General features: G+C 38.7%; 1 protein-coding gene across 8 annotated transcripts in view; it reads right to left on the bottom strand.

Annotated features, from left to right (window-relative positions):
- Positions 1–355: 355 nt before the first annotated feature.
- Positions 356–21,593, bottom strand: part of RXYLT1 (ribitol xylosyltransferase 1) — a 32,442-nt gene continuing 11,204 nt past the window's right edge. For 2 of the 8 annotated variants that reach the window (XM_031936344.1, XM_031936346.1), the window contains 4 exons: positions 7,845–8,159; positions 6,938–6,970; positions 4,059–4,229; positions 356–798 (listed from right to left, as the gene is read on the bottom strand). In XM_031936344.1, coding sequence (XP_031792204.1) covers positions 381–798; positions 4,059–4,229; positions 6,938–6,970; positions 7,845–8,159 — 937 coding nt within the window. In that variant the 3' untranslated portion in view covers positions 356–380. Of the gene's footprint in view, positions 799–4,058; positions 4,230–6,937; positions 6,971–7,844; positions 8,160–18,602; positions 18,739–21,593 lie in introns of all 8 variants that reach the window. The other 6 variants (XM_023225108.1, XM_023225111.1, XM_031936345.1 and 3 more) reach the window with 5 other exon arrangements.

Below are 21,593 nucleotides of genomic sequence, written 5' to 3'. Positions count from 1 at the left end.
ACAGATTTCGTGAACTTATTCCTCCTGTGTAACTGAAATTTTGTATCCTTTGACGGACATATCCCCATCTCTGCAACTGTTTCAATAACCCCAGCCCCTGAAGCCCCCATTTTATAGAATGGGTATGCATCGGTGAGAATAGTTGGTAAATGCTGACTCATTCAACTCTGTAGAAGTGAATCTCAGTAACAGTTTAACTACATTTTTAGCTTGTACGCAGGAGTGGCCTAATAAGGGAGCACTTGGTCAGCCTGACATACATCATCTAGAGTTTTCAAGGCTACCTTAAGGAATATCTATAAATACACAAAAACACACTTATACACTTAGTAGTCAAAATGATTTTAAAAATCACATCTTAGCTCAAACAGATAATTAAGTTAACTTTTATTTTTCATTAAAAATGAACTTTCTAAAATATTACTAAATTTCATTTTAAGCTCTGCCTTGAAGTGCTGATACCACTGAAGTAACATTTTTCTTCTTTCAATTTTTTCTTGTAAAATTATAGTTTTCTCTTTTTCTAAAACAGCAGGGAGTTCCTTCCAGTTCTTGATAAAGATAAAGGGAGCGCCCATGGACTTGAGTAACTGCAGAGGAGCACTGTGGTGCACAGATGTATTCCCACAGCTGCCAGCTGTCATCACGTCTTCCACCACAGGAATGGAGCCATAGGAGCAAGCCTCATAGATTCGATAGCATTCTGTGTTTACTCCGACTGGGCACAATGTGAGATCACTCTGAAGCAAGGCATCTTGGTAATTCTTAAGACTTTCATTTGTTTCCTGAGGCTGCCAGCTAAAAAATCAGAAAAACAACTGTAGTTTTCACTTTACTAAGTATGTATTTTGTGAACAGAAATACCTTATCTTTTAATAAAATCAGTTTCAGGAAATGGTGAAACTTATAGAGATGATAGGCATAAGAGATATCCAAAATCCTGGCCCAAATAGATTTCTTAAAAATGTTGAAGAATTTGAACATTTTACAGTTGTACATTTATAAAATCCAATAGTCACCGTAACACTTCTGAATGGATAATGATAATTCAACCTATACTTTCGGAGTGCTAGGTCCTCTCTTCCCTACCTTACCCTCATGGAGCATATATTCTAGTTCTAGTGGTGGAGATGGATAGTGACCAAGTGAAGTCAGTAGATTATTTAGATGGGGTAGAATACTATGAGAAAAAAGCACAGGAGTAAGTAGAGCAGGAGTTTCTGAGGGGGTAGGGTTGCAATCTTAAATAAGTGATGAGGGACTGTCTCACTGCGGCAGCATCTGAGCACAGAGTTGGGGATGAAGGAGCAAGCCATGTAGATCTTGGGGGATAAAAGAGCAAGCAAGAGTGAAGGCCATGAGACAGCATGTGCCTGGCACGTCAAGGAGCTGCGGGGAAGCCAGGGTGGCTGACGTAGGGTAACTGAGGAAGCAGGCGCAGAAGATAAAGTCTGAATGGTCACACCGGACTCTATCATGCAGGCTTTTGATCATGGGGTGACACGACCTGATGTAGGTTTTATCAGAATCAATCTGGCTATTGTGTTGAGAATGGACTGTACAGGGGCAAGGGTAGAAGCTGAAAGATCAGTAAAGAAAGATAGATGTGGCTGGGCGCGGTGGCTCATGCCTGTCATCCCAGCACTTTGTGAGGCTGAGGCGGGTGGATCACCTGAGGTCAAGTTCGAGACCAACCTGGCCAACAAGGTAAAACCCCATCTCTGCAGAATACAGTAATTAGCTGGGTGTGGTGGTGGGCACCTGTAATCCCAGCTACTTGGGAGGCTAGGGCAGGAGAATCGCTTGAACCTGGGAGGCGGAGGGTGCAGTGAGCCGAGAATGTGTCACTGCACTCCAGCCTGGGCAACAAGAGTGAAAGTCTCAAAAAAAAAAAAAGATTTCTCCTGACTATTCTCAGTGAAATAAGCAATAGGGTCATAAACTAAGAAAGGTAGAGGTGTTAAGAGTGGAGAAAGAAGGTATAAAACAATCTTCTAGGAGAGTGGGAGAATATATGGACAAGGGAAATATAAGACTGCTGGGCACCTGAGGTTCAAAGTCATGTGTTTAAATCAAGGTCAATTAGCACCTTTCTCCAATTATGTTTAGCTGTATGGGTGCAGGCATGGAGTAGGCAGACAGCTGGATTTAACCAGAGTTATGGTTTGCCAGATTAGGGGAATAGGGAGCTGAAAGTATAGGCAATTATGATTGACCATTGTTGACCATCTTAAATACCAATTTAAGTTGGGTAAAGAATAAAATGAAGAGAGGGGAGTGAAGGACAACAGAAGGGCAGTAGGAACAATAGATTCTAAGGGCCAGCTGAACTGTCAGAGTCAGATTATTACAGGGAATGAGCTGGAATGAGAGATGATGGTGTTTGTAGAAAGAGATGCTGGGACTTGAGATCATGTTCAGAAGGTACAGTATATGTAATGATCAAGTCTAGGAAATGACCATGAGAGAGAATGGCTGAGGTTGGGTGGAAGCCCAGATCATTGGAGGAGGGAAGGTGAAGGAACTGCAAAGACCAAAATGATAGAAAGACCATCTATGCAGATTTGGCAGTCACTAAGAATTGAGAACAGAGTAGTGTCAGACAGAGTTAGAGAGTACCAGGAGCTAAACTCTTCGAAGAAGTAGGGGGATAAACCCAAGGGTAAGTGCATGATTTCAGAGAGTAAGGGTGATGGATGGTTTTGTCTGTTGACATGAGATTCAAAATTGGGATTATTAGGGAGGGAAAGGGGAGAATAGTCTAGAAGCAACAATGAGAAACAAAGAAAACATCTACTTAACTTCTGGCTAAATGGTATCAGAGGAGTTACAAGAATTATTCCCATAATAACCTTTGTTATTTTATACTGTCCTCATTCATTCTACTCCAGACATACTGGCCCTGTTGTTCCTGTAACATAGTAAGCACAATCCTGCCTCAGGGCTTTCACTCTTCCCTCTGTCTGGAATAGTCCTGTCCCAAATATACACAAGACTCACCCGTGCACATTCTTAAGGCCTGTGCATAAATGAAACCTTCTAATGAATGCCTTCCTTGGCTATTCCAAAATAGCAAATGCTCCACCACCAACACCCAAGCCCTCTCTATGCCATTCTTCTGCTTAATTTTTTACAGGGCATTTATCATCTTCTGACACACAATATATTTTACTTGCTTATCTCCTCCAACAAGCATTTAAGTGCCAGGAAGGCATGGACTTTGTTTTGTTCACTGCTGTATTTACTGTGGGTAAACAGTTTCTGGCATAGAGCAATTGCTTGGTAAACACTGACTGAACGAATATGATATGGTTACATTAGCAATAAAGAGTACCTGTTATCATTTAAAAAGTAAAATTCCAGACCTAACTGGACATTTTTAAAGGCATTACTTCCCTGATGACTCTGCATTATGCTTTATTTGAAAACTTGACTTGCCTATTTAAAAACAAAATAAATGATTGCAAATTTACTTCCTTCACACCATGAATACCTGTTTCCTGGTTACTACACAAAAGAAGAAATTTAACCCTATCAAGTCTCCCTATCCAAACATTCATCCACTCACCATTTATTCTAGGCTGACTTGGTGCAAGGTCCTATGTTAGATCTGGGGATTCACAGAAGAAGAATACAATGTCCGTGTCCTGAAGATGGTGTCAGATTCCTGAATTCCTGAATTTGTGAGGGGTGTTGCACACCAGTCTTGGAACACTGAATTGGTCCATTGCACATCATCTCAGGGATGAACCTAAGTATCTCGTTAGCATTTATAATTTCCTGTGTGACTAACAAATATTACTGAGGAAACCCTAACAACTGAAATTTGCAAATGACAGTTGCCAGTGTTCCTCTTCAAGATGGACTAGTCATAGGAGGTTCTCCGTATTTTAAATGTGTACAACCCAGTCTCTTCACAGTTTTAATTACTAATGTATCCTCTGGGGAAAGACTGGTACACAGAGTTACCCATGCCTCTTTGGAAACCTGTGTTTCTACATAAAGCAACTCTCAGACTGGACAACAAAATGAATGAATTAAATAAGCATAGAACTTACTGTTCTCTTGCTGAAACCCAACAAAGCTTATCGTTCCCATCTTTTTTCAAAATGTTCATTAGTGCCTGTCTGGATGAATTTTCATAAATTGTTCCTAAGAAATTACATAAATATGGCCTCTCATCATGCAGCATTGACCAACTTGCCTCCACCACAGGAAAATTCCTGTATCTATAAAAATAAATACACATGAATTAATATATCTCCACCAAAGGAAAATTCCTTGTATCTCTAAAAATAAATACACATGAATTAATATATGATATAGAATTGGCAAAAAATCCCCCTAACCCAACCTCTTAGGTAGCAAGAAGTACATAAAAGAGGTTTAAAATGTGATTTCTAAATCTCAAATTGTAATTTTCCATGCATACTTTGGAAAACTCCCTGAATCTAGTAACTTAAAAAAATGAATTTCACATTGACATCTCTTATAAAATTGTCACAGAGATTTTGTGCCTAAAGTTCTTTGTTTTTGACATTCTTTAACTTGCATTACTCATCTGCAGCTGTTAGGCATGTTACATTCAAAACCTTCAAATTATAAAGACTCTTCTGTATTCATGATGATCGTGATTTAAGCAACATTTTAGCCAGGTGATGAAAAGATTACAGAATGCTCCAGGGGAGGCAGATGGATGGGGAAAAGGAAGATGTTGATCAAAGGGTATGAAGTTTCAGTTGGACAGGAGGAATAAGCTTTAGTGATCACACAGAATAGGGTGACTATAATAAATAATAATGCACTGTATATTTCAAAATTGCTAAAACAGCAGATTTTATGTTTTTACCACAACAATTGTTAAGTGAAGGGGTGGCCTGCCCCTCCACACCTGTGGGTGCTTCTCGTTAGGTGGGACGAGAGACTTGAGAAAAGGAAATAATACACAGAGACAAAGTACAGAGAAAGAAAAGCGGGACCCAGGGGACCGGCGCTCAGCTTACAGAGGACCCACGCCGGCACCGGCCTCTGAGTTCCCTTAGTATTTATTGAGAATTATCTTTACCATTAAAAGGATAAGGGAGCGGCTGGACAATAGGATTATTGTAGGGAGGAAATCGGCAGTAAGACATATGAAAAAATCCTTGCAACATGAATAAGTTTAAAGGAAAATGCTGTGCCTTGAGATGTATATGCGACATCTCCATAAACCTTTTAGCAGTATTGCTCCAGCAAGTCCCACCTTATTCCAGCAAGTCCCACCTTATTCCTAAAGGCGTTTTCTCCTTACTCAGTAAACAAGGCACACAATGGGTATTACCCGGAGATGTTCCATTGCCCAGGGAGGGGCAGGAATTTTAGCCAGCAAGCTGCCTTCAGGTACTTGTTTAACAAAGACACATCCTGCACAGCCCAATATCCTTTTAACCTTAAATCACCTTCGCACATGTCTCTTGCAAGGACAAAGTTGGGGGTAGGGTCACAGATTAACAGCATTTCAAATACAGAACTAAATGGAGTCTCTTATGTCTACTTCCTTCTATATAGACACAGTAACAGGCTGATCTCTCTTTTTCCCACATTAAGTATATAAGGTGATGGATTTGTTAGTCTGATTTAAGCATTCTACATTGTAAACATATTTCAAAACATCATTTGTACCCCATTAACATATACAATTACTATTTGTCAGTTTAAAAAAAAGGAAATATTTTATATTTCGCTATTGCAAAGGGCTCTGATAAATTAATCCCAAGGGCTTTTCAAGTAGATTAAAACAAACTGACAGATAAAAAAACATGGTATGCCATACAGGAAAAGTTACCTATTTTTATAAGCATTTGGAAATCCCAGGGATTAAAAATGTGTACCTGAAATTAACCTTCACACGAGAACAAAATTTTACCTAACAGTTAGTATATAACAGGGTTTCTTAACCTCAGCATTACTGACATTTTGGGTTAATTTTTTCTTGTGGAGGCTGTCCTATACATTGTGGGGTGCTCAGCTGCATCCCTGGGCTCTATCTGCTAGACACCAGTTGTGACAACCTCTTTCCTCCAGTTGTGACAATCAAAAATGTCTCCAGGCCAGGCACAGTGGCTCATGCCTGAAATCCCAGCACTTTGGGAGGCTGAGGCAGGCAGATCACTTGAGGTCAGGAATTTGAGACCAGCCTGGCCAACATGGTGAAACCCCCTCTCTACAGAAAATACAAAATTAGCCAGGAGTGGTGGTGCCCACCTGTAATCCCAGCTACTTGGGAGGCTGAGGCAAGAGAATCGGTTGAACCTGGGAGGCAGAGGTTGCAGTGAGCCGAGATTGTACCACTGAACTTCAGCTGGGATGACAGAGCAAGACTTCATCTCAAAAAAAAAAAAAAAAAAAAGTCTCCAGACACTGCCAAATGCCTCCTGGTCAGCAAAATTGCCCCTGGTTGAGAACCACTGACCTATATAAGAAATATACTGGCCTAGTGAAACAATACCATGATTACCAAGAGGTTCCATCTTATACTGTATGAAAACATTTTACAAATGCAGGCTCTGCTCAAAAAATAGATTTTTAAGAGGGTCTTAACCCTGGCTTTACTTAACAAAAACCTTTTTGTCTGGCCCTACCCCAAACCTACTGAGTCAGGATATTATAGGAGTAGGCCTGATAATACATCTCATTACTGGCACAGATGTGCCAGTGACATCTGTGTGGCTAACTAGGCAGCAGTCTAAGGCCACATCCAGCAACCAGTGACAGAATAATGAATAATGAATGTATGATTCAAAAATCATGTCAGTGAGATTTTTCATAATTCATCCACTCAACAAATACAGAATGTCTACTCTGTGCAGGTGCTGTTTTAGGCTCTGTGGATAGAGCAGTGAACAAAAGAGAGAAAAATCCCTGCTCTCAGGAGGTTTATATACTAGTGGCAACTTACCTTAAAGTCAACTTGCTCTTAATTAAAAACATCCTATTAACAGAAAGATAAAAATATGTTTTTCATTTTATAGTTGGAGAAAGACTGTATCTTTTTGTTTTTTGTTTTTTTGAGAGACAGTCTCATTTCACTCTGTTGCCCAGGCTGGAGTGCAGTGGTGTAATCTCATCTCAGCTCAATCTCCTGGACTTAAGTGATCCTCCCACCTCAACCTCATGAGTAGCTAGGACTACAGGTGCCACACAGGAGTTTATGCCACCATGCCTGGATACTTTTTGATTTTTTTTTTTTTTTTTGTAGAGAGAGGGTTTTGCCATGTTGCCCAGGATGTTCTTGAACTCCTGGACTCAAGCAATCTGCATACCTTGGCCTCCCAAAGTGCTGGGATTACAGGCAGTGAGCCACTGCGCCTGACATAAAAGACTGTATCTTAAGAAACCTTAGCTATCATTTAATTAATCCCTCCTTTTATAGAAGGGATTTGTATAAATCCAGCCAGTCTCAAACACAATGGTACAGTATATTCCTGATATAATAATAATGCCTTTTTTTTTTTTTTTTACTATAAATAGATACTACAATTGGTTTTTAAAAAAGTCTATCCTGCCATTTCTCTGCTAAATATCTTTTTATGGCACTCCTAATGAGCTTGAAAAATCCACTCTATGCCTTGGGATTTTAAAAGAAAAAAAGTAACTCATCTCCTCATTAAAGAATAAAATACTCTTAAAAACATCATAATTGTTATTGAAGGATGCAACCACACCCTACTTTTATCACTGAGAAAGACTGTACCTGGCCTCAATAATCCCGGAAGAACTAAATTTATTACAATTTTGAATAAGTCTTCCTGGTTCAGAAATTCAGGTGTTAGGGCCTAAGAATGTTTCATCATATTTTTACTTACGTTGCTACTCCTAAAGGCCACTGAAAAACATCCACGTCATTAATCCAGGGGCTGTCATATATTATGAAAAGCAGCTCCACGAAGCCTCCATTTCTTTTGAGGAATGGGTTTATCCACTCATTATTACAATGTTCATTTCCAAGCAAAACAACAGCAAGATGCTGGAGTTTTTGAATTTGCACTAAATTTTGTGCATAAAGTAACCACTGGGTGGCATAAAAGATCTTTGCTTTTTCTCTTCCATTTAAAATGAGTACCACATTATTCACATCAACAGAGAAGTACCCTGGTATTACAGCTGGACCAGTGATGAAGCTGTTAAAAACAACACAACAAAAACAAGAGACAAAGCCTGAACAAAGGTATTTGGTATCAGAAGTTCATCATTTTATATAAAATCTACAATGAGATTTAATCCATATTCTTTCTAGAAGTACAATTTCTATAATACAATTTCTTTTGAATAAGTTTGAATGATGGGGCATAGCTGTAGATTAATGGTAAGCTTTAGTTGTAGACAGATCAATTTGCATATAATACAAAATGTGTTTTTTTTTTTTTTTTTGAGGCAGTGTCTCAACTCTTGTGGCTCAGGCTGGAGTGCAGTGGTGCAATCTTGGCTCACTGCAGCCTCAACTTCCCTGGCTCAAGGTGATCCTCCCACCTCAGCCTCCCGAATAGCTGAGACTACAGGTGTGCACCACTACATACAGCTAATTTTTTGTAGAGACGGGGTTTTACCATGTTGCCCATGCTGGTCTTGAACTCCTTGGCTGAAGCAATCCATCTACCTCAGTCTCCCAAAGTACTGGGATTACAGGCATGAGCCACCATGCCTGACCTTTTTTTCTGTTGTTGTTTTAACCACAGTGAAAATGAATGCTGGCTAGAATTTAAACTCTTAAGCAAAGAAATATAATAGCATGGAACTCTTAAAATAATGGTGTAGTTCAAACCAGAAAGGTATTTAAAGTCAGTAGTTCTCAACCCTTTTATAGTGTGAGCTATTACACTCTTCATCTGAATCAATGGATGAGAAAGTGTTGACAAATTGAGAAATGAAGAATGGCATTATAAACATTCCATGAATGTTATATCTCAAAAATATAATGTTATAAAAGCAAGGATTAGGACACTCACGAAATATAATTATACATAAACTTGAAAGTATAGTCATAAAAATTATTTACGCATATATATTTAGGATCAGTATTAATATAAAAATTTGAATGAGAGGATCCACATCAAATTCATAATAGCGATTCTATCTGAGGAGGAAGGAAGAGGAAAGGGACTAGAAAACAGTATAAAGGGAGCTTTACCCTTATTGAAAGTATTTAATTCTTTTAACAGGAAAGTTAAATATCTGAAGCAAATATGACAGAGAGATGAAATTTGTTAGTTTTGAGTAAATGGGAATTTGTTGTATTACTTCTTTTTTTTCTTGAGAGAGTCTCACTCTGTTGCTCAGGCTGGAGTGCAGTGGCATGATCTCAGCTCACAGCAGCCTCCACCTCCTGGGTTCAATTCTCGTACCTCAGCTCCTGAGTAGCTGAGACTGCAGGTGCATGCCACCATGCCCAGCTAATTTTTGTATTTTTAGTAGAGACAGGGTTTTGCCATGTTGGCCAGGCTGGTCTTGAATTCCTGACCTCAAATGATTCACCTTCCTTGGCCTTCCAAAGTGCTGGGATTACAGGTATGAGCCACCGCACACAGCCTACTCTCTTGTTTAAACTGTATTTAAAAAAAGTTATCATTAAAGGAATATGTATTATAACTCATTTTTTTTCATATTAAGTGCTGCCTAGAACAATCAGTACCATTGAAATATTTTCACTAGTATGAATTAAATGTAACAAATACCATTTAATTCATCTTAAAATCAGTCACTCTTATCCTGGATTCTTTACAACCTGCTTAAACCATTTCTTTATATCCTGATAGAATATTTTAATTTTCAGCACAAATATGCCCAAATCCTGCTTTCATTGCTTCTTACTACTGCTGGGGATAAAAACTAACATTTGTTCAATGCCTTTTATATACATGATACATAAGCACTTTGCATGGGTCATCATCAACCCCCACAACAACTCTGAGGAGTCCATTATTCTCTCACTGGCATTTGTGAAATTGCACTTTAGCTGCACAGCTTGGAATGGCAATGCTGAGTTCTCAACCAAGCTCTGTCTCACTTCAGAGCTTAAGCTTTTCCATAACACCATGGTTAACAAATACTAGAGTAAATAGGTATTAGTTAAAACACAAAATCTAAATATATATTTTACGATGTATACATGTACCACATGATTTATATGACATTATTCTAAAATTATATAACATACAGGGACCAGGACTATGTTTTGAGGACTATATTTGCCTTGGACAGTATCTAGCACCGGCAATGACTAATGATTCAGTGATAATTTAGTAATTTAAGATAATACGCAGAATCTGAGGGGCTAGAAAAACTAGCAATGATGATGATAATTATGGTATGCTTAAAATATTTATTATTGATAGCATTTGAATACTTAATATTTCTCTTTTAGAAATATAAGCAGGTATAATTCTTAGAGCATGAGAAAGTCTTCCAGTCCTCCTTCCCCATGTTAGGCCAATTTTATGAAGGAAAAAAAGGAAACCGTGAGAGAGGTTCTATGACTTGCATAAAGCTAGCTGACACTAGATAGGAAATGGTACAGGTTGAACTCAAATTTGATTGACATTAAGCCCATATATATCATGTGCCCAAACAATTTTAGAGTGCCATACAGCTGGGTGTGGTGGCTCATGCCTGTAATCCCAGCACTTTAGTCGGCTGAGGTAGGTGGATCGCTTGAGTCCAGAGTTCGAGACCAGCCTACACGATATGGTGAAAACCCACCTCTACAAAAAATACAAAAATTAGCTGGGCATGGTGGTGCATGCCTGTAGTCCCAGCTACTCAGGAGGCTGAAGCAGGAGGATCACTTGAGTCCAGGAAGTTAAGGCTGCAGTGAGCTGAGATCACGCACTGCACTTCAGCCTGGGTGACAATGAGACGTTGTCTCAAAAAAAAAAAAAAAAAAAGGTTTTAGTCAACGTATTAAAATAAAATATATGAAGATATTCTCAAATGTAACTTTCATGTGAAAGGAATATCTTTCTAATTTTGTTGATCCACACAAATTAACAAAATGAAGTATGATTCGTTCAAGGGCACATTTATACTGTCTTGGTCTTGGATGTCTACAGCTCCCTGTGTTTTGGTAATGGTGAAAGCCAAGGGATCAATACTGGGAAGCTAAGGTGTAGGTCAGAGGTTCTCAGCACCTTTAGTGTTCCTGTAAATTTTTCAGTGTCTCCCAAGCTAAAAGAAATGCTTAACAGTTCAATTTTTAAAGTCATTAGGTCTAAACAACCTAGTAAGTATCTATGTCCTAACAGCTTAAAAGTGACTTAAAAAATAATAGACACTAAAAGAAAAAATCATATTCCTATTTCATTCTTAACTAATCACAAGTATTTAATAGCATGTGTGCACCTGCTGAGCACTATACAACTTCTCAAACCTTGGAATTCGTGGACACTGTGAGTGTCATTTCCTATTCCACACTGATTTTTGTGCAGTACATGCATTTTATCACGGCAACCATGGAAAACCCAGCTTCACAAAGTCCTGACATTGCTGAAATAAATGCAGGGTGATCTAATGTTGAAACTGTACTACTTTGAACTTGCAGTTTGCACGGGGCATGACAGATGTCAAGTATCAGTGTTTCCCGTATTTGTGATGTCCCACAGTGCCTCCATCAAGGAACCACAGATCTAAAAGATGAAACTTTAAGGCTCAAAAAAATTTCATTAGACTTAGATACTTGGTTAGTATATATGTATATATGTATGTTGGGAAGTCTGTTAGTCAAACTGCAATGGGTTGAGAAGTAAGGAAGTGATTACAATGAGTATAGACAACGATTCTGAAAGTTTTGAAGAGAAGGCGATAAAGCAATAATGGATGAAGAAGTAGAGAATAAAGGAGAGCAAGAAAGTAATGCATGGAACAAGGTCCTAGAAGCAGATGGGATGCATAGGTGGTGGGCTTTACTTGAGCCAGGAAAGATCACTCAATGTTTGAGAGCTTGGAAAGAGATAAGGATGCGTGAGGGACCAGATAGAGAGTAGGTACATGTTAGAACAGCTAGTTGAGAGAGATCATTATGATGTCCTCAATTTTCCTGATGAAAGAGGAGGCAGGGTTGTCTGCTGAGACAGAGGAAGTAGGTAGATCTTGGATGGTGGGCTAGAGAACAGTGGACAAATTTGCTCATGTTTTTGTATTTTCTATCTTTGTGTCACATTAGGTACCTACTCATGCAGACTAGAAACTAGGGACTTGTCAGATGTTTCTCTCTCTCATCTTCCCATCTAATTAATCCCTAAATTCTGACCATTTTGCTCCTAAATATTTCTGGAATTTGTCCCCGGCTCTGACCCACCAACACTTCCCTATTTCATGCATTAGTTTTATCTCTGTTGGATACTTCCAATATCCTACTTGGTCTGCCTGCAGTCAGCTGTATCCTTCAAATCACTTTCCCCCAAGGCTGCTAGGGAAATCTACACACACAAACACATGACAATACCACTATCCTGCTTAATCATCCTCAACTGCTTTTCACTACCCTAGAATAAAGTCCAAGAGCCTTAATGTGGTACATACAAGGCCCACCATGATCTGGCCCTTGCTCAATCCTCCCAATCTCAGCTACCCTACCTTTTCTTCATGCTCTAGGAATACTAATTGGTTTGCAATTCCATGCACAAACCCAAGTTGATCAGTTACGAGCCTCTGATGTCACCTGTGCTGGGAATATAATCTTTTTTCTGCCTTGCTAACTTCTACTCATTTTAAAGACTGCTCAGCTATCACCTCCCTTAGGAAACCTTTGTTGATAGGCCCCACACCTCTAACTCTACTCAGATTGAGTTAATTGCTTTTCTTCTGTATTTCCATAACAACAAACACGGTAGAGTATGCATATTCTTATCATTATGCTTTCTATATGGTATGAAAATAATTTATAAGGCTGGACACGGTGGCTCACGCCTGTAATCCCAGCACTTTGGGAGGCTGAGGCGAGTGGATCACCTGAGGTCAGGAGTTCGAGACCAGCCTGGCCAACATGGTAAAACCCCGTCTGTACTAAAAATACAAAAATTAGCTGGGCATGGTGGCGGGTGCCTGTAATCCCAGCTACTTGGGAGGCCGAGGCAGGAGAATTGCTTGAACCTAGGAGGTGGAGGTTGCAGTGAGCCAAGATCGTGCCACTGCACTCCAGCCTGGATGACAGAGCAAGACTGTCTCAAAAAAGAAAAAGAAAAAGAAAATATAATTTATGTGTTTGTCTCATCCACTAGTCTGTGAACTTCTTGAGGTTAGGAGAAGGCATTTTATTCATTATGAAAATCTTCAGAGCCTACTATGAACTAAACAGTAGGCACTCAGTAAATACTGAATGCATAACCAGTAATTTTCTTTAAGAAAGTTATTTGCTCTACCAGTTTACCTAAGTTCTCCTACTGCATTGAAAATATAAATCAAGTTACAAAAATCCAATTTAATAACTTTCTTGCTATACATTTATTTTGCAAAGTGAGGCTTATGTATGAGATATAGTACACTTCCACATGATGAATGCTACACTTTCATTCCTAAGGTTATTAGTCAAGCATCAATCATAAAATTCAATTAACTGAAGAATAAATATATATTAAGAACTCATATCCAGAATTTTAAAAGTGATTTGCTTTTCTCGATGTCTTGACATATATTTAATAATTAGAACTTATAATTTTTAGTATTCTCTCTTCTGCTACTGATGTAGTTAAAAACTTTGCTCCTAATAAGTACTTTTCGATACTTAGAAAGTCCAGAGAAATCATTCAAATATTGAGTTTAATGCTGATTGTGGAAACAATGTATTTTTGGAATCCAATATACAGGTGACCCTTAACACAGGTTTGGAATGAACAGGTCCACTTATACACTGATTTTCTTTTTTCAACCAAATTGATGGAAAATACAGTATTAGCAGGATGCAAAACCTTACTAAAAGGTAGGACCAACTGTTCCTATACTGCAGAACTTGATTATGTGCAGATTTTGGCATACTGCCCCCAAATCAGTCCCCCACATACACCAAGGAATGACTATATTGATTCATTCTTTTTTTTTTGAGATGGAGTTTTGCTCTTGTTCCCCAGGCTGGAGTGCAATGGTGCGATCTCAGCTCACTGCAACCTTCGCCTCCCAGGTTCTAGTCTGCCTTAGCCTCCCAAGTAGCTGGGATTACAAGCGCGCACCACCACACCCAGTTAATTTTTTTTTGTCTGTGTTTTTAATAGAGACAGGGTTTCACCATGTTGGCCAGGCTGGTCTCGAACTCCTGACCTCAGGTGATCCGCTCACCTCAGCCTCCCAAAGTTCTGGGATTACACGCGTTAGCTACCACACTTGGCCTGTTACTTACTTTTTAAAAAAATTTTTGCCTCCTAAACTCCTTTTTTTTTTTTTTGAGATAGCATTTCACTCTTGTCACCTAGGCTGGAGTGCAATGGTGCAATCTCTGCTCACTGCAACCCCTGCCTTCTGCGTTTAAGCAATTCTCCTGTCTCATCTCCCAAGTAGCTAGGACTACAGGTGTGTGCCACCACACCTGGATAATTTTTGTAGTTTTAATAGAGACAGGGTTTCACCATGTTGGCCAGGCTGGTCTCAAACTCCAGACCTAAGGTGATCTGCCTGTCTCAGCCTCCCAAAGTGCTGGGATTACAGGCATGAGTCACTGTGCATGGCCAGCCACCGCACCCGGCCTTAAACTCTTCTAATAGTTGGCTTTTTTATTTTATCAATTTCTTTTTTTTTTATTGACAGGACTATTGCAGTAGCCTTTTTTTCTAATGAATAGTCAACACTAAAGTCTTATTGGGATTACACTTTATTTTTAAATTTTTATCCCGTAATTCTGGGGATTTTTATGAGGTTTTCTTGGTTGTTTTTTATGTATTTACTTGCTTATAACAAACAATTTAATTCTTTGTTCCAAAATAATTCATATATTCAAATTATGTGCTCCTTTTATTTTGTTTCTTGAAATTCAAACGTTTAAGACTACTAAACATTTTACTCCTTGTCCTGAAGATGAGGCCTAATTTAAGAGATGAATAATCAGCTGATGACTGATTCAATGAATGGCATTTGTTTCATTATTTGTCTTTGGGTATTTATGTGGGTGCTAAAATTTGTGGGTGAAAAGGAGATACTCTGGGACCTTGTAATCATATTGAAAAACAGGTTATTTACACAGTCCCAGAGAATCTCCTAGTAAAAATGACAATGGGAAAAACAGTAACTTTACAGTGAACAAACCAGGCAGACTGCACCTTAGCCAAGTGATCAAAGTTAACATAATCAGTAATGGGAACAAATATGACACACCGAGGATGACACAATGTTGTTTCTGAGGTATTCGGAACCAAAATACATAACCTGAATTGAACTGTGAGGAAACATCAGACAAACCCAAACTAAAGGACATTCTACAAAATAAATGGGCAGTACTCTTCATAAGTCACAAGGTCAACAAAGACTGAGAAACTGTCACAGACTGGCTGAAGCCAAGGAAGATATGAAACCAAGCACACCATGTGATTCTGGATTGGAAACTGGGCCAGAAAAGAGACAGCAGTGGGAATGTATGTGTAAATTAGATAATAGTTTTATATCAATGTTGTTTTCCTAAAAAAAATAATTATACTGTAATTATGTAAGATGTTAGCATTTGAGGAATCTGGATGAAAGGTATAACGGATTTTTTTTGGTACCATTTTTGCAATATTTTTGTTAAGTCTAAAATTATTTCAAAAATAAGTTAAAAAATTAAAACATTAAAAAACAATTTCGTATAATTTTATAGGAAATAATTTGGGTATATTTAAATATTAGCAGTTTAAATGGCTGTAGATTAAAGTTCATATAGATAAATGCTCAAATAGAGGAGAAATGAGTCTGGCGTTATATTTAACATTGGGTTCAATTATTATACATTTTGAATGATACAGCCTATAAATTCAGCTCTCATTAAGGAAAGGTGTTATAAACATAGAAATAGCCCAACTTTTATATTTTAGTAGTATTTTTTTTTTGAGACACAGTCTCGCTCTGTCACCCAGGCTGGAGTGCAGTGGTGCAATCTAGGCTCACTGCAGCCTTGACCTCGCAGGCTCAAGTGATCCTCCCTAGTAGCTGGGACTACAGGTTTGTGCTGCCACACACACAGTTTTTGTGTTTTTTGTAGAGACAGGGTTTCACCATGTTTCCTAGGCTGGTCTTGAGCCCCTGGGCTCAAGCAATCCTCCTACCTCAGCCTCCCAAACTGCTGGGATTCCAGGTGTGAGCCACTATGCCTGGCCCTTCTTCTTCTTTTCTTTTTCTTTTTTTGGCACAGGGTCTGTCGCCCAGGCAGGAAAGCAGTCACGTGATCACAGCTCACTTGGAGCCTTGACCTCCCAGGCTCAAGCTATTCTCCCACCTCAGCCCCAAAAGTAGCTGGGACAACAGGCGCTAATTTTTGTATTTCTTGTAGAGATACAGTTTCTCCATGTTGCCTAGGCTGGTCTCAAACTCCTGAGCTCAAATGATCTGCCTGCTTTGGCCTCCCAAAGTGCTGGGATTACAGGCGGGAGCTACCACGCCCAGTCTATATTTTGATATTTTAAAAATAAATTTTTAGCCTCCTCTGCAGCTTGTTCTATCACCCATATATTAACATATCAAAATACAGGTATTTTTTACTTCCCAGGTGAGGGTATCATAAGATCTTGCTTTCACATATTTTGCTGACAAATCAGATATTTATTTATTCTACTACAGTGAAAACTATGGAAAGGCCCTCTGTTTTATTTTTAATTTTTTTTAAATGAAAAAACATGGGGTTTCACTATGTTGCCCAGGCTGACCTCAAACTCCCAGGCTCAAGTGATCCTCCTGCCTTGGCCTCCCACAGTGCTGGGATTATGGGAGTGAGCCACCATGCCCAGTCGAAAGGCCCTTTAGGAATAAGATATTACTTATGTTGCTCCAAGCAGTACATAAATTAATAACTTTATAAATAAATCCACTACCCCCTTCAGCTATTAGTTTGTCTGAGTTTGCAAGGAGATACTAATGCCCATTTCCATAGACTAGGAAGGAGGAAAGGGGAAATAAATTAAACATTAGGAGGTGCTCAACAATTATTTAGTAGAAAATGAATTAATGGATACTTTGACCTCTCAATTTATTTAATATTTTAATTTTTGAGAATTATACATTTAATGCCAGTATAAATACATTTTCCCAAGCTAGGGAGCAATGATATTTTGGTGGTCAAAGTTTTAAGCAATATGACTGACAACTTAGTAAGAAACTGAGAACAAGAACTGTGGAGAAACCATTTCCTTGGGTAATGAACAGAGCAGAGTGGACTATAATAGAGATCTGAGTGTCCTACAGCAGCTACACATCAACAGAGAGAGGAAACGGGAGTAAGGGCTAGACCTCCAACTGTGAATAATCTACCTTATGATGTGGCATTTTGGAATTCATGCTAGGTGGATTTAGCTGGCCCCAGAAAATCCTACTGGAGTGTACCAGTAACATGAAAAGTTATCACTTAAAGGCTACAAGAAAGACCTTTCACTGATGGCGACCTCCTTTCTCTTATATCATACATAACCCTCCAAGCAAGGATCTCTTTGCTCTGTAGTTGAGGCCTAATTTAAGAGATGAGTCATCAGCCGATGACTGATTCAAGCAATAGCAATTCTCTTATTAAGTAGGCTTCAGTATTGTAAGAAGTTGTTTACTTGATATTCTAATTTTTATCTATACCAAAGTTCTTTTTAGGTAAGGGCGATAATCTAAAAAAATTATTCAGTGTTCATTCAGACTATTTATGATCCATTCTATGACAAACTGTGTTCTGAAGAGAAAATAATATAATACTATCCTATGTGAATCAAATTTATCTTTTCAAAGACAGCTAAGTTGTTATTCCTTTTGGTCGTAAATATTTGTTTTCCATCCCACTTCTCTCCATTTCTACTACTATTTAGGCAGCTTACCTGTAGCTAAAGGCAATTTTAGTTTCCTAAGTATATAAAATCTCCTAAATGTATCACCAAGAGATGAATGTCTATTGTAGAAATATTATATATTAGATTTAGGGGAGAAAAGGTTTTCTTTTTTATTTGCTTCTATTATAATTTCACGCATCAGGTATGCTTTTATTGCAAGACTTCACTCTTTTTTTTCATAATTATGAGTATAGCAAAAGGGGGCTATTAATTTAGTTTGTGTAAGCAAAAGCATCAGAGAACCCTTCAAGTATATACATGCACTGTGCACCCTATGCCTAAAATTCACTAAGTAGTAAACATAACCCTGAAAAGTCACACAGTTAAAAAAATTAAAAACTTTGAAAGATAATCAAGAATTGGGCACATTAGATGTGCAACAGTTAAATCACAGTTAACAGGGATTATGGCAAAATTATAATTAAATTACTATAAAGAGGATATTAAAATCTAAAAACATTTAAAAGTCAAGATGAGGTTATAACTGGGTTATAGCAGATTAGGAAAAAAATTCTAGACCCAAAGCATTAATAAGAATTTCTAAAAATGACTCCATTTAAGAATTCAGCATGATGCCAGGCCAGTGTTGCATACCTATATTTCCAGCTACTCAGAAGGCTGGGGCAGGAGGATCTCTTGAGCCCAGGAGTTCGAGGCTGTAGTATGCTATGATCTTGTCTGTGAACAGTCACTGCACTCCAGTCTGGGCAACATAGCAAGACCCCCATCTCTTAAAAAGAAAATAATTCAACATGACATTATAGAATCGAGTATATTTAATATTGGAGGTGACTTCTAGATCATGTGGATTAATCTATCATGTTAAAGGAAGGACCATGGCTCAATCCCATCTTTACTGTTTACTAGTCATTTACTCTCTCAGAACATCAAGGTTTTCATTTGCAAAATGGGAGTAATACCACCAGCTGCACAGGGTGGTTGTGAGGATTAAAATTCACTGAGCTAATATCTGTAAAAGCCCCTGGAACACAGCAACTACTTCAATGTTGCTGTTGACTCAGGATTCTTTCCATTTTAAAATAAGACAATAAGACCCCAGAAGGCTGGGAAATCTCATAGCACGCCAGCAGCAGAGCTGGGACAAGACTGTGGGCCTCAGTGTTTACTCTGCTTGGCTGGAAGCCAATCTCACCCACAGCTGGATGCCTTCTAAGCAGCCTGAATGCTCATTAATCTTTGAAGAGGCATAAGAGCCAAGAGCTGGCAATTTATCATTTCTTTATCTTGACTACATGGGTTTGGGTGAGACTTTGGCTGAACAGGAGTGATGAGAGTTTCAGCAGCTGTCTTCTGTCAAACCAAAAATATATCAAAATAGTGCATTTTTAAAACAAGGTTTCTAAATATTACACTGGATAAGGTGTGAACTCAGAGTTGTTACTCTAGGACACTGCTTAGTTCATCAGTTCTTAGATTTCAAGATTCCACTTACTACAAAAAACTGAAAATGATCTTTAGGGACCAATACAGAATCATCAACTTTTTAAGACATTAAAAATAAAAATCCCGACTGCCTCTTACTCAGAATAGTCCCTTAGTCAAGAGTGTAGTGCTTGACTTTTGGCTTTACCCACTAATTAGAAGTATGTAACCTTAGGCCAGGTACTTAGCCTTTCAGTGCTCAAACGAGGTAAGCACAGTACCCGCTTCATGGATCCTTGTGAGCACTGAATAATAGAGTCTCAAGCATAGTAAGAGCTAGGTAAATGTTAGATGTTATTTGTTATAATTATTAGTTTGTGGCTGTGGGGAAGTTATTTAATCTCTTTGTGTCTTAGTTTCCTAACTTGCAAAATGTAAACAATGATACTTCATTGGGTTGTGGTAAGGATTAAACAAATTAAGTTATTAAGTGTATAGAACTGTTTGGCGCATAGTAAGCTCTTTATAAGCACCGGCCATCACTATCACTACTATTTTTTAAAGGATATTTTAACATTAAAAGAATAAATGTGGCATTCTGAAAAACTTTTGTCTTTGTTTACCAATGAAAATTTTATTTGTGAGGCCGGGCGTGGTGGCTCAAGCCTGTAATCCCAGCACTTTGGGAGGCCGAGACGGGTGGATCAGGAGGTCAGGAGATCGAGACCATCCTGGCTAACACGGTGAAACCCCGTCTCTATTAAAAATACAAAAAACTAGCCGGGCGAGGTGGTGGGCGCCTGTAGTCCCAGCTACTCGGGAGGCTGAGGCAGGAGAATGGCGTAAACCCAGGAGGCAGAGCTTGCAGTGAGCTGAGATCCGGCCACTGCACTCCAGCCTGGGCGGCAGAGCGAGACTCCGTCTCAAAAAAAAAAAAAAAAAAAAAAAGAAAATTTTATTTGGGATCTGCACTGATTTATGCTCCAGCATTTGACCTAAATAAATGTCATGTCATTAACCATTAATGTTATCTATAAACACTTTCATTCATAGTGAGCTAACTTCTTACGAAAGTAATGTCTGGAAATTCTAAAAATGCCATCCGACATGTTTTATTCTATCATGATCTTTGGAAATAAGTTCAACTCTTTCATAAGCAGCAGATGCTCATTGAAGATGTTATAATCGAATCTTGATAACAACTAATAATTTATGATCTACCTTTTGTTTTACCAAATGGGTAGACATTTATAAGCCTGTGGTAATGACTATACAGAGAAATGATAGGATTCTGAAGGCAGTCTTTGGGGGATGAGCAAAAGCCACGCTCAGTAGAAGTAAGTTTCCTCCTAAGAAATTAAAAATAAAATTGTCCTATGAGATTAAACTGTAAATCAACATATGATGGTTTTGAGTAGTGGTAGGCAAAGTTCCTTCAAGAGACAGAATGGGTCTCAGGCTAGCTTAAAACTGAATTGAACATATTAATATAAAGAATGCATCAATAAGGCATTTGTGGGCAGGTACATGATGGAGGGATAAGAGACAGTAATGGAAACAGAAAAAGGAGAACTGCTAGTAGGAAGATGTTGCAGTACTTAGTTAAGTAACACTAAAAATAAGAAAATAGCAACAAGACTTCTATAGTGATTATTACGTGTTAGATACTATATTGTAAGCCCTGTAATTTATTAACACATTTAATCTTTGGAATAATCCTGTGAAATATGAACTATTATTTGCCTTAAACGTGAGGAAACTGAAACAGGTTAAAAAACTTGCCCAAGGTCAGACAGCAAAGTGACAGAAGAATTTGAACTAGGCCAGGTGCGGTGGCTCACACCTGTAATCCCAGCAGTTTTGGAGGCCGAGTCAGGCGGATCATGAGGTCAGTTAGCCGGGAGTGGTGATGGGCGCCTATAATCGCAGCTATTTGGTAGGCTGAGGCAGGAGAATCGCTTGAACCTGGGAGGTGGAGGTTGCAGTGAGCCGAGACTGCACCACTGCACTCCAGCCTTGGTGACAGAGCAAGACTCTGTTTCAAAAAAATAAAAGAATTTGAACTAAGATAGTCTGGCTCCAGAGTCTGTGCTCTCAATAACTGAGTCACACGCGACGCTGCCCAGAAGTGACAGGGCTTCATCAGGCTCATCCAGAAGTTCAGTTTGCCCTGTATGTATTCATGCATTAATATTCTGAGCA

This window comes from Piliocolobus tephrosceles, chromosome 10 (genome assembly GCF_002776525.5).
Source record: "Piliocolobus tephrosceles isolate RC106 chromosome 10, ASM277652v3, whole genome shotgun sequence".
In the NCBI taxonomy this organism is placed as follows: Eukaryota; Metazoa; Chordata; class Mammalia; order Primates; family Cercopithecidae; genus Piliocolobus; species Piliocolobus tephrosceles.
Note: the sequence above shows the minus strand (reverse complement) of the source record. Positions and strands in the feature narration are given on the sequence as shown.